Source organism: Hermetia illucens, chromosome 6 (genome assembly GCF_905115235.1).
Source record: "Hermetia illucens chromosome 6, iHerIll2.2.curated.20191125, whole genome shotgun sequence".
Taxonomy (NCBI): domain Eukaryota; kingdom Metazoa; phylum Arthropoda; class Insecta; order Diptera; family Stratiomyidae; genus Hermetia; species Hermetia illucens.
Genome location: NC_051854.1, coordinates 32940500 through 32954389, shown reverse-complemented (window position 1 = coordinate 32954389; position 13890 = coordinate 32940500). Strand labels below are relative to the sequence as shown.

Here is a 13890-nt window from a genome sequence, read left to right as displayed (position 1 = left end):
CAAAAATGTTATTTCTTTGGTGCCTATTGCATCGCGTGTTAACTAACTTATACAAGGTAGTTTTGGTTGGTCGTAATTCTCAGTAAGCATTTTGGTATGAATGTTAGCGATCATTGGTTGAAACGCTAATTCTAATATAGTTGTCTGAGACCTCCTGTTTTCGGCACGAATGATGTTAGTTGGCTAAATTGATTTGAAAAGTTTAGGACGAAAAAAAGCCTTTTTACCCGCTTTCGGAATGATGGCTACTTTTGGCCACCTCCATGCTGTTGGTATATTTTTTACTGCCCGTTATCACACTCCGGAGGAAGCCCGGAATGGTTTCTAGTGCCCTTTGGAGTGCTGTTGGGAAGATACAATCTTCTTCGGGTGATTTTAATAGTTTAAAAGCTTCCATTGTATAACCTCTTCTTCTGACTTCTGAGCATATCTTCTTAGCAATTCTTCAGTTTTCCTTTTCCCTTTCTATCTGTTACTGTGTTCCATAGTGGTGTAGGACTTTGGGAAATGGGCTTTGATAAGTAGGTGTACCTTCTCCTCACATTGGGTATATATCCTATCCTTTCTACCCTTTCCCAAATAGAGGGAATTTCTCCACCTATATAACGCTTGTAAAGTCTGGATGTTTCTATAGTTTGTTTTGCTTCGTTGATCGCTTTTATGTGCCTTGATCAACCCCGGTTTTCCGGATCTGTTTTTTAATTTTTACTACATTCCTGTTGAGCCGCTATCTTGTTTATGTCAATCATCTATCTCTCACCATAACACTGTGTGATAAAGAGTGTCGTTGCCCCTAACTAATTTTTAGCCCACTGATTCGCGCAGGTTATGATCAGCGCCTCTGACCAGGTTGTTATTTGTTGGTATGCTTCTCGACTATTTTGCCTGTCCTGAAGTTCGTTTCACCGTGAATACAAAAAGTCCCACTGCCATTTTCACGTAGACTCTTTTTCTAAACACAACCTCCGTTACCATACGAATGAAGTCTCAATATTCTATCAGTAATCCCAAACGTGTAGTTATAGACAATTCAAACATTAGCATAACGATAACGTTCATACTGACATTGCATTTTCTGTCTAATTACAGGAAGATATTCTTTGACGTATACATCCTTGAACCTTGCAACCGTCAATATGCGAGAAAATTCACATATCGTCTCATTCGTACTGTTTTTATAATATATCACACATATGGGATCTAGACTGGATCGTAGGAAGAAACGGCGCTAAAATTTTCAACATGTGAACTTGTTATAAGTATTTGAAACGACCGAGATTGTATCACTACAGAGAAAAACGATTGTATAACAGTAAAGCTGTCACATATTCACCGATAATCATCCTTCGTAGTTACCATGGGAAAGATATTCAACTTTGATTCTACCAGGCCGTGAGCAAACAGGGATTTGCATCGTGAAATAATCGTAATTACGAAGAAGGAACATCCTTTTGGGTCGTTTCCCATTTATTCTTGCATATAATATGTTAAAACATAAGCGACAACCAAAACCGGTAAGCATAATTAAATTAAATTTGCTTGATATTGTGTGCTAATGCAATAAAGTAGTGTAGGAAAACTTTTCTACAAGATTGTGATATTATAAAATGCCTGATTACTCTCGATTTACAGTTTGCATAAAAAAGGTTTGAGAACGAAGACCCAAGCCTTCCTTATTTTTTAAGCTAGATAAATTCTTAGTGTTTCGTGTTTGGTGACATCCTAGGAAGCATGTTTTCATCACCTGGCAAAGTGGGGCCGTCATCATTGCAAATCCCAAGATCACGTGACTTCTACGTTATAAGCCGTTCGCTATTACAAAAAAAAACTCTATGGAGCTTATCACTCGAATAGATTTCATGCATTTTTCGTTGCTAGCATTAACCTTCACAACATGATCTTGTGCATTCTCACTGCAAAGAAATTTGAGTTCCCAAACGGTTATATTGCATTACTAAGTCAATAGCAAAAGTGTCTAGGCTGAACTTGAAGTTGTAGGCTTGTAAAAAGTAACTCAACACCGCAAAATGTAGAGAAAACCCTTTTCAAAACCTTCGCGTCGTTTCTTTGCAAAACGCAAAGAAAAGAGCACGCTGATTTTGGGTTCGGTATAAGCTATTCATAACCATCTTCATGAATTTCCATAACCATCTCCCTTTCCAATAAATTAAGTTTTGTTCATCTACCGTACATGCCGGCAAGACAGGATTTGACAAAACTTCCAAGTGCCCGTGGTCAGTACCGCCCTGGCCTACCCTATCAGGTCAATGCTACCTTCTTTTCCTCATATTCTTCAGTGACTCTGAACAAATTTGACACTTTCAACTTATTTTTCACGGAAATTATATAGAAATAAGTCCCATCCCATAACATCCCAGATTTTACTTTAGTGACATAGTACCAGATTACTCTTCAACCCACTTTGTTTCGTAAAGTCGAGCGTTATCGAGAGTAATCAGGCATGAACTTTTAGATTCCTTTTAGTTTCTCACTTCGAGTAACTTTGTTGAGTTGGTTTATAACGCACTTTATGGTAGGAATTGTATATTTGTGACAATTTATCTCTATTTCAGAATAACGGCAACTGCCATGATACTAGTTTATTTTAATGCTCGATTTGCGCGTACAATTCATTACATATTTTCCTATTATTTGCATAAACTTACATGATTTACTGTACTACCGGAAAATTTACAATTCTACGCAACGAATCACAAATATGAACTGCAAATTTAAGCGAAACTGAAAATCACATTCTATCACGTCCGCGGAAATTATACGCTTTCTTTTATGTAACATGACCATTCTAATCTTTTGTATCAGAGACTGCATAAGAAATTCATTAATCTGAGACTATATTTCAATTCCCACACCGAAACTTATGCAATTGTGTAGATATTAAATATCTTCTAAGGAGAGCATCGCGGCTACAGGATTATTAGCATTTCAGGATTGTGTTCGATTGGTCGATGGTGAAAAACCATCCCGGGTAGAGTAACCTAAAGGGAAGGACTATTCCAGAAAATGAAAAAAAACCTTACGCTAAACGCTTCAGGCATGAAGGTTTTTGTATATTGCTTATGTAAGCATATTTGTGTGGCAATTGTCCCATTTGTACCTAGCTCATAATGTTTATGCTGTTAGTTTGTCAAACCATTCACTTTAGTATGATACTGACATTCAAATTCTTAGAATACAAAAGTGACAATTTCTTCTTCTTTCTATAGTATACTCTTTATTGTTCGATCATTCGAAGATAGACATAAGGGGTCAATTTCTAAAAAATGTACTTGTAATACTTATAATGAATTTGGTAATATACTATTATTAACTTTATTTGGAGAGATATCGACACAGAGAGTATTTTAAGGCACACCATAGATACTATATGCATGGGTTGTGTAGTTTCTGAGAACGGTTCTTGAAGTAACTGGCCCTTTTGGGACCCCGCACTCCTTCCATTTGCAACCAAGATCGATACCTCTCACGACTATACTCGGTGAAAAAAATTTACACTCCTCTTTTGTCCAACCTTTCTACCACATTTCGTATCAATAAGAGTAATTGTTTCTGAGATATTAGGTGTGACAGACAGACAGATAGTAAACCGATTTTAATAACTTTTTTTTACACAAAAACTTAAAAACCTGGCGAAATTGACCGTGAAGATTCACCCGCAAATACTGAAGCTTCACTGAAGCAATTTGTCGACCCGCGTTTGAATATCTCTTTACTAGACAGGCTTGGGAATGTGTGGGCTCTTTTGAACACTTTGGTCCCTTACGAGCTACACTTCACGTGTCCTTAAACCGATGGTTTGGAATCGCATCGGAACATTTTATTTGAAAAACAAATATCAGGATATCGTGGGAACTTATTGGAAGAAAACACGTGAAGTTCATGAGGCTCGACTGCAGGCGTGGAGTGCCACTTAAGTCACTATCCACGGCGCTAAACGTAGGGCCCATGATTCGCTAGGTCCAGGGCGAAGCCTTCGTTTGGTTTTGTTGAATTGAACTTGTGGTCTTTTTCCGGCTCCCAACTTTGTTTTGGTGTAGCAAATAGAGAAGCAATAGTTTCTCAACTCAGTCTCAGGTGTCATTGGAGTTGCCTGCAGCCTTCCAGTTTTGTCGCAAGGGGAGCGTCTTTTAAGTTTCTATAATATGGGCCTTGTCAGTTGGAGGCTGAAAAGTTGTTCGATCAATTTTTTGGGATTGTCTCTTTTTACCTTAATGTGACTGAAATGTTTTTTCTCTCTTGTGGCCAGGAGGGAGTTGGTAGTCTGCGGCTATTTGGTTGGAAACAGAGAACTGGTAGCACGGTGCTATGCCCTCCCCAATAATTTGCATTCGATTAATTTTCTGAATGCAAGCAAGATAGAAACGTTTTTACTTCTGTATAGGGTTGGGGAAGCGGAGAGAACATCGCCTCTGATGTCATACGTGGAATTGGAAATGGTCGCGTTTCGATCACCGTAATAATTGAAGACATGTCTTTTCTTCTTTGTCGAAAGAAGAATGCTGATTGATGGCGAGTGTTCGGCAGGGAACAGATAACCAATACTTCGTTTCTGGTCAAATTTCTGACCTCAAATAGGGAAGATTAGATTCGCGCGGAATTGGTCGTTATTTATTTTTCATTATTCTTTTTTCAATAAGTGAAAGGTACAAATGTGCGAACTTAAAGTGAGACAGGACTCATTTTCGGAAACTGCCCAACTCAGAAATCTGAAAAAATTCAGGGCCATTCGCTTTTTATGAAATCTAGGCTTCAATATATGTCCCATTCCGATATCTGCTCAATTAAACTTAACAATACTATATTACAAACTTCTCTGGTGAGTTACCTGGGAAAACCCCCATAAGTTCCTCCTATGTTTACCAACCAAATTACCAGTAACATAAGAGAACAAGCCCTGGAAAAAGTGATCCGTGATGCGAGAGGAATCATCCTCTTTAAATCCATCCAAATTCTGGCTTATGCTGACGACATCATGGGAAGAACAATCCGAGACGTACAAACTACCTTCATCCAGATCGAGCAGGCGGCGCGAGATCTTGGGCTGCACATCAATGAAGGCAAGACAAAATATATGGTGGCAACGTCAGCATCAAAAACCAACCAACCAACAACATCAAATGGCACTGGTGAGACAAGAAGAATCAAGATAGAAGACTACAACTTTCAGACCATTGATAATTTGCCCTATCTAGGGTCGAAAATCATAACCGATAACAGCTACGACGATGAAATCCGCGCTCGGTTGTTGGCAGCCAACAGAGCCTATTTCAGCTTACAAAAAGTGTTCTGCTCGAAACGTCTCACCATAGGGTCAAATATCTTACTGTACAAGACAATGATCTTGCCAGTCCTCATGTATTCCTCGGGGACTTGGGTTCTTAGCAAGAAAAACAGTGAACTTTCGGCCGCGTTTGAGAGAAGAATCCTCCGAAGAATTTTTAGCCCCCTACAAGAAGATGGACGATTTCGTAGCTTGCATAACGACGAAATCTATGAGCAATACCATGACCGTCAGGTTGTGGATAAATTCCGGCTCAATAGACGGGTGGGCGGGTCACTTAATCCGTATGAATGAGGATGATCCAGCCGGAAGGTCAATAAGGGCAATATCTATGTTAGAAAGAGAAGACGAGCCAGTCCCTGTCTGAGACGGAACGATGGCGTAGGCCAGGATGCCAGACAGCTTTTACGGATATCGAATTGGTGGAGTTCGGCCCAAAACTGGGATGTCTGGAGTTCCTTATTAAGGCAGGCCACGACCGGACACCGGTTTTTGCGCCGTTGATTATGATAATAAGAGGAGAGTACCGCGCCCAGTACTGCAAAGTTTCATGAGAATTTGAATTGATAAGGTGGAACTGCTGCAACTTTGACACTAATTAAGTTGTAGCAGTTCAACCTTATCAATTTCGCGCGAATTTACTGCATCTTAAGCCATCTAAAAAGATGCTGACATCGTAACGGGAATAATTGACATTCGAGTGAAATATTAAAGTCCCATATATAAAGGAGCTATTTCTCCTCAACCCCGTTTGGCCTTTACCGCTACCAGGTGAGCCCTTTTTAAGATTTTGTGTTAAACAAATAATAATAATAATAATAATCGTTGGCGCAACAATCCAATTGGATCAGGGCCTTGAAGTGTGTTAGAACACTTCATTCGAGACCGTAACGGTACACTGCAGTACACTTTGCAGGCAATGTGGTCAGCATTGCACTCGCCCGAGATTATTACCGTAATTTAACTCAGGTACTCATTCACAGCTGAGGCGACTGGTATCCGACGTCAAATCACGATACAAATACCACTGCCACCAGTGAGATTTGAACCGCGATCTTCCGTACGACAGCCTTGTGCTCTAACCACTCAGCTATCTGGATCTGTTAAACAAAACCTTATTGAGATAGAATCATTGTCAGTCTGTCAGACGCACTTTTCTCAGAAACGGTTATACTGAGTGACATGAAATTTGGTGGGAAGGTGGGAGCTGCGAATGTTTTTGCAAACGGTGAGTTATATCGTTCTGTGTCAAACTTCAGAGGGTGGGACGTTTCCATACATAGAAAAGGGGAGTGCACATTTTTTTTCACCACATACGGTCATGTGGGCTTTCAAATGAAAGGTCTCATACTTTTCAACATTGGCCTCAGTTTTGACATTTAATGCATTCGTGGAAAGGGTCGGGGCTGGGAAGTGGTTATTTTATTCCCAGATCCATTCTCAGAACCTACCCTACTGAAGGTACCACTATATGGTGCCTTGACTCCGAAATAACCTGCATACCCATCTCTCCTCAAATAAAGTTGTCCCATATAAAAGTTCGGACTTAAAAATTGAATAAAGAAGAAACAGCTTGGGCTCAATTTCCCTTGCATTCAACGTAGGTCTAATTTTAAGTTAGTTGTTTTTTGTCGGTTTTAGCCATTGCAAATTAGAGTTTCCTCTACAATAAGTTGGTTAAAAGTATTTTTTATTTATAATTTATATGGTAGGAAGCCAACCAGGGTAAAAATATTCAAACGTTGTATATGAAAATGTGGTATGAAAAAACATGGAAAACAAAAATAAATAAATATCATAATAAATAACATGGAACAGAAAAATAAGTTTAAATAAAATTCCCTATTATCAATTGTATGCTTCGCTCTTGGGTAATATTTATTGTATTCTAAGGTGAAGGATAGATTAATTTTGACAAATTCAGTGAGAATTGCTTAACAAATTTCTAGCAAGAATATTTGGGTGGCCTTTCAGTTTTTGTCAATATTTATTAGTTTGAGTAAATGTTTCATCATTTCTGAGAGGTTTATTTAGATCTCGATGTGAGTTACTATTCTTGACGAACCAAGATGCATTTGCTATTATTCGAAGGATCTTCGACTTTGTTTGTTGGAGCAGTTTGATATTGGAAATTTTTGTTGCAACCCATAGCTGAATTCCATAGGTCCAGGTGGGTTTAATTATTGACTTGTGCAACAGTAACTTATTATCTAATGATAAACTAGAATTTCGCTTGTGGCATGCTAATTCCTTTCAATGAAATGGGCGGGTACGTTTTACAATTCAGACTAAACATAACGTGACAGCTTTCGTGTCATTAGCCACTTTTCAAGTTTTTTTCAAATGAAATTGCAACGATTTGGAGGCATCCTCAGGGTTTTAATGAGAGCTAAGGATCGTCGTGTAATCCGTGAACGTAGATATAATTAAGTTATCGTTAACTGGCAGATTAGGAACATATATCAGATACAATTATGGCCCTAGTATGCTTCCCTGGGGACACCTGATTTAATAGGATGATCTTTGGATGTGAAGTTTTTGTATCTTAATCGGAACGACCTATGTTCATACATTTTTGCCTTTAGAATTTTTCTTATATTGTACAATAGTTCTTCTCTATCGAAAGCCTGGAAAGTATTGAGAAAGACGGCGGGACAATATGTTTTTAGGTTGAACGCTTGTTTGTTGTGTCCTTCTTTCTCGGAAGCCCAGTCGATGCTCGGGGATTATATTTCGACTTGTTGGGAACGACAAAATCTGTGATGCTAGCCATTTTCCAAGTACATTTTATAAAGTAGCAAGGAAGCTTATCGAGCGGTATGATGCTACTTGTGTTGGACCTTTTCCCGATTTTACAACCGTAAGTATAAAAGAAGTTCTCCACTGTGCGAGAAGTAACCAATATGTTTCATTGCATTAAAGATCCGGTGCTCGATAGAATGAAGAGGGAGTTCGGGGAATTTGAACTTTATTTTTCACTGGGTTGGGTGTAAAATGTTTTCTAAATGAGTCACCACCACCAGCAACACTAGTTTTTATTTGCGATTCTGCTGAAGATTCTCATCAATAACACTGAATTGATTCTTTTGTGAAAGTCAATCTCTTCATCAGTCCCCAATTTCTGACAGATTATCGTCTAATAATACAATAATTGCTCGCTTGTCAACCATTCTTAATATTTTTGTTATCAAAATCGTTCATTTTTTATTCAGAATGAAAGCGAAACCGTTATTTTGGCGGAAGATTGGGGAAAAGAAGGAAAAAACCCGAAATTATTCAGTTATTTAGTCCATTCTGGCTATAACTCCTTCCATGGGGGCATGATTTCTTCGCTACATAAAAAGTGGTTTGTATTTGAAATGAGTTACTATAGCAAGAATACATGTTACTCTAGATCTTACTTTTTTGAAGATTTCAGTTTCACATATTATAGTGAACCAAGCGGGGAATTGAAAGCTAGACGCTTCAGGTATGGTAGGTTTTTTATTTTTATGTGAGGAATATTCGCTATACGTTCCATTCATATGTAGCTGAAAATTCAAAATAGTCCTTTGTATTGTGTATGAGGTTAATGTATTGGTGTCGATGTCCCCTAGATGGTTTTCTTGTGTCTGTTTCCCCGCTAGGAGTCGAATCCCCTGTATACAGTTTTCTTGCCATGCACCTATTTCCAGTACCGTAGTTCTAGAACACAGAAACTCAACTGTCCTCTTTAGAGAATCACAAACATTCATGATCGTGGCCGAGAATCGGATCCGACACCAAAACATGAAATTATAGAAAAACTTGCGGTCCTCTTCTTCCCAGTCGCTGGCCATTCTAAGCTAACGGGTGGTATGACATAGCTCTCAATGATCTGCCTACAACCTTCAAATCGATAAAAACATGAAACATGATATTGCTAAATACCCATTGTATTCCAGTTAACCTTAAAAAGCATAGTGAAAAAACGTCTGTTAATTTAAAAAAGTGTAAGAAGTGAGAAGAAGTAATGAGTAAACGTACTAAATTTGTTACCTTTGGTCTACAAACGCGAAACGTACATATGCCTTTTTTTCTGCAGCCTTTGTCAGCCTTTGGCAGCCGTTCACAAGTGGGGTCGGCTCGTTTCGCCATTTGCTTCTATCAAATGCCTGATCTAGATGCAATCGCGAGGCTTTTAAACAAAACATCATTTGCATAAAGCACTGTATAGGGCACTGGACGTTGAATGTCCCTTATGATAGTGTGCATAATAACAACAAAGAGGAGTGGTGAGAGGGCGCTTCCTTGATGAACACCAACAGAGACACGAAGCGGTTTTGATACACCCGCCATACCTCGAACTTTACTTTTCGGATCGTGGTAGAGCAATTGAGCCCAGCGCAAGGGTTTTTCTGACACTAAGTGTTGTCGTTGAGTATACCAGATGAGTTCGTGTGGCACACGGTTAAACGCTTTCTCTAGATCCAGAAATACAATGTAAAGAGGACGATGTTTCTCACGGTGTTTCTCCATGAGTAACCATTCAGCGTGTATTGCGTCAGTGTTTCCACAGTTCTTAACAAATCCGGCTTGATTCACGGTTGTCAAGTTCACAAATCTTCATGGTATGGTAAAGTAACCGGATTGGACGGTAATTTAAATATTCTGCTGGACTACCTTTTGTTTGCAAAACAAAACCTTATTAAAATCGGTTCAATGTCTGTCTGTTTGTCTGTCTGCCCGTCTGTATGTCTGTCTTTCTGTCTGTCACATGCACTTGTCTCAGAAACGGCAATACTGATTGACACGAAATTTGATGAGAAGGTGGGAACTGTGAACGCCCAGACATACAGTGAGTGATTTCCTCCTACGTTGAGATCCTACATATAAAAGGGGGGTGTTAAATTTTTTTTAACCGAATATAGTCATGTGGGCAATCAAATGAAAGGTCTCAATTAGTACTTTTTGGAGCCGGTCTTAGTTTTGAGATTTGGGGAAAAGGTGGGGAGTGGGAGGGGTGGATTTCTTTAACGGAGCCATTCTCAGACACTACCCAACCGAAAAATCTGAAAAAATTCACGAAGCTGCCTCTATATAGTGCCCAGGCCTCAAAATACTCTCCATATCCATATCTGTTCAAATTCAGTTAATAGTCGTATATTACCATATTTTTGGGGAAATTGAGTAAAACCCCCCAGATTTATAAAAATTGGTAGTAATATAAAATATAATATGAAGCACATTATCCTCAATCAAAATCATACTATTACTAACAGAGTTACAGTAGCTCAAAGTTGACTTTACCCTGTAAATTTACTGCAACTAAATATCAATATCACACTAAAGTGGGTAGTCAGGCATGCGAAATGCATATACATAACGGGCTACGCACAAATGGGATAGTTCTACACTCAAATATACTCACAGAAGAAGCAAACAAAACCTTTCATACCTTCAACTTCAGGTTTCCCGACTTGTTTCCATATTGAAACGGTGGTACTTTCTTGCCAGTCAGATAGTATTCTACCTTCCTGAACAACCCGATTAAATGGTTCGCTGAACCACAGTGTTGGGTTCCAGCTCTTCGCTTTCTAGAGCTCAGATGCGATGCGGTCAGGTCCTGTTGCTTTCCCCGATTTCATGCGTTTCATTGCTTCCTCAACTTCAGTTGCGCTGATAGATAGAACTTCTCCAAATGTCGGCAATGATTGTTAAAGTGGAGGATGAACGAATGGGCGAACATATATGTGCATACAAATTGGGTATACCCGCTCACTTAGGGCCTAAAATATTTTATCGTTTGAAATGAGTAAACAAAAAGTTCAAATTCAACGAATTTTTATTATTTAAAGTTTTTATTTTTAGTAAAAAATCGTCCATACTCTCAACGCGCTGCTGTCATCTTAATGGTAACTTATTTATCATTTTGTCGTACAAGCTTGCCTCATAGGAGTCGATGAACCTCTGGGAATTAAACTTTTTCTCCGTTAAGAAGTTGTCCAAATTTTAAGAAAACTTGTAACCACTGCGTGAAAAGTCTGATAAGTGTGATGGGTAACAGCAAGTTTGCAATTCCAACTTCTGCAGTTTGGTTACGGTTACTTTGCCGGAATGTGGTCAAGCTTTGTCGTGCAAGAGACTGGGAGCCAATCTCGCCAATTTTGTTTATTTAATTGCATAATTCCGCATTATTTCGTCTGGTTGCTTCCATTAGACATCCACAGCGCTAGCTTCGATAAAGCTATAGTCGATGACACTTGAGCCAGATCACCAAACAGATGTCATCTTTGAATGTCCTTTACTGGAAATATTTTATTGGTTCATTTTTATCCAACCATTACGATGAATACTTACGATTTTCGTCATACGTAACAATTCGATTCAAATATGGTCCATTTTTGTTGCAATTTAGGAAAAAGGACGGGTGTTAAATCCTGTTTGTTTCTGCGCATCAGTCGATTCCTGCGACATCCGCTTTGACTAAATATTATTTTCTTAGCAACACCGAACAGCGGTGATAATTTATGCGCATTTTCCCTGAGATCCGCTTCCACGATGGCCTCCAAGGCATCGTTGCCCACTTGAGCCTTAGGTCGGCCACGTGGCTCAAATCACTAGTAGCGACCTTGTAAAGGAAGGAATTACCATGAGCTGAGAAGTGACTTCAGCATCAATCATAACGTTAATATTCTAAGCTTTGTCGAACGCTGTGATTTTGCGGTGGAACTCGCATTTCGTCAACACGCAAATTCCGACTTTTCCGCTTTTACATTAAAATCGTTTTAAAAAAATACAAAAGTCACTATATTTGAAAACTAGCCTATTGTGTTTTTCTGGAAGCGATACAACGATATAACATGATTTCAATATGAAGTTATGTACTATTTTTTTTTTTTATGGATGGAGGTGGAAATCTTAGAAATACGCTGCTGCGCCAGGTTGCAGCAGTGTGTGGGATTCGCACCCACTAAAACCACCCCCATTCTTCCGCCCCTCCCCGCGGGACCACCGTGAAGTATTACTTCGCGGGGGAGGCTCTGGTTCGCTATACCAGCTCGTCCATATCACGTCTCCGTCGCGCCGCCTTCCGAGCTCGATCCAACTCCAGGAGTTTTGTCTGCACCACGGCTACTGCCTCATTTACCGCCATCCAGTTTTCCTCCGACTTCAGCATCTTTTCCACCAGGTTCGAGGGCTCGATGTCCGCCCCTAAGATGCTATTCAACCTCCTTTTCTGCTGCGGAAATCTCGGACAATGGAACATAACGTGCTCCGGGTCCTCGGGTGTAGCACCGCATTCAGGACAGTTGGGAGACTCGTCCAACTCGAAGCGATGCAAGTATTATACTTCCTATAGCCACCGTGTCCCGTAAGGAACTGTGTCAGGTGGTAATTCAATTCTCCGTGCTTTCGGTTGACCCATTTCTCGATACACGGGATCAATGTATGGGTTCACGTGCCCTTGTCGGAGTTATCCTATCGTTGTTGCCACTTGCCACACAACTCTCTCCTGATGGCTTTTCGGAAATTCGCATTCACCTCGGCTGGATTTGCCTTCCGTTTTTCGTAGGGCCGGTGTGGCTCGCCCGCTAGAAGATCTATAGGGATCATTCCTGCGATGACACACACTGCCTCCATCGACGCCGTCCTAAATGCGCTGCACACCCTTAGCGCAATTGGCCGGTATGTCGAACTTATCTTCCTCCGGTTGACAGCGTGGTTCAACACTCCCGCCCAGACAGGGCCGCGTATAGCAGGATCGACCTCACCACTCCCGCGATGAGTAACCTGCGACTATACTCCGGCCCTCCCACGTTAGGCATCATCCTTGCAAGGGATGAGCTGGCATTTGCTGCCTTCTCTCGCGCATAATCCAAGTGTCCCTTGAAACTCAGCTTGGCATTGATCATCACCCCCAGGTATTTGACAACCGATTTTGAGACGACCTCACGATTACCAACCTGAATGGTAACCGTGTTGTTCTTCCTACGGTTGGTAATGAGGACCGCCTCCGTTTTTTCGTCCGCCAGGTCCAGCTTGACCATTCGTAACCATGACTTGATGGTGTGAATGACTTCATTTGCATAAAGCTCCACGTCCTCGGGATGCTTTGCAATTGCAACTACCGCCAGGTCGTCCGCAAAACCAATCATCGTTGTCTCCTCCGGCACGCGAAGGCCAGGCACTCCGTCGTACATTATGTTCCACAGCAGCGGTCTCAATACAGAACCTTGAGGCACACCTGCTGTCACAATGTACTCCTTCGGCCCGTCATCCGTCTCGTACCAGAGAAGTCTGTCCGAAAAGTAACTCTCGATGAGCCAAGCCAAGTAGCTAGGAACACCCAGTTTGGCCAAAGCGCCCTTAATCCAGCCCCAGTTGGCTGAGTTAAAAGCATTTTTGACGTCCAGCGTCACCAGAGCACAGTTATGTACTATTGAACCTGTTATTCGTTTCATATATAACATACTGAGCTGCAGTTTACCGTATATTTCGCACGCATATATGTGTGTCCAGGACCTGGAACTGATTTGTAAATAACTAAATAAGCTAAAACAGTAATTCAATATTGGCACTTTTGTGATAGCATTTACATCACAAACCAATCTCTTATTTTCAGGTCT

At 40.4% G+C, this 13890-nt stretch overlaps 1 protein-coding gene across 14 annotated transcripts in view; it reads left to right on the top strand.

Moving 5' to 3' along the window:
* Positions 1-13890, top strand: part of LOC119658934 (transient receptor potential cation channel trpm) — a 489577-nt gene that overhangs the window by 235695 nt on the left and 239992 nt on the right. For all 14 annotated transcript variants that reach the window (XM_038066779.1, XM_038066781.1, XM_038066780.1 and 11 more), the window contains one exon: positions 1090-1514. In XM_038066779.1, the coding sequence (XP_037922707.1) occupies positions 1485-1514 (30 nt within the window). In that variant the 5' untranslated portion in view covers positions 1090-1484. The remainder of the gene's footprint in view (positions 1-1089; positions 1515-13890) is intronic.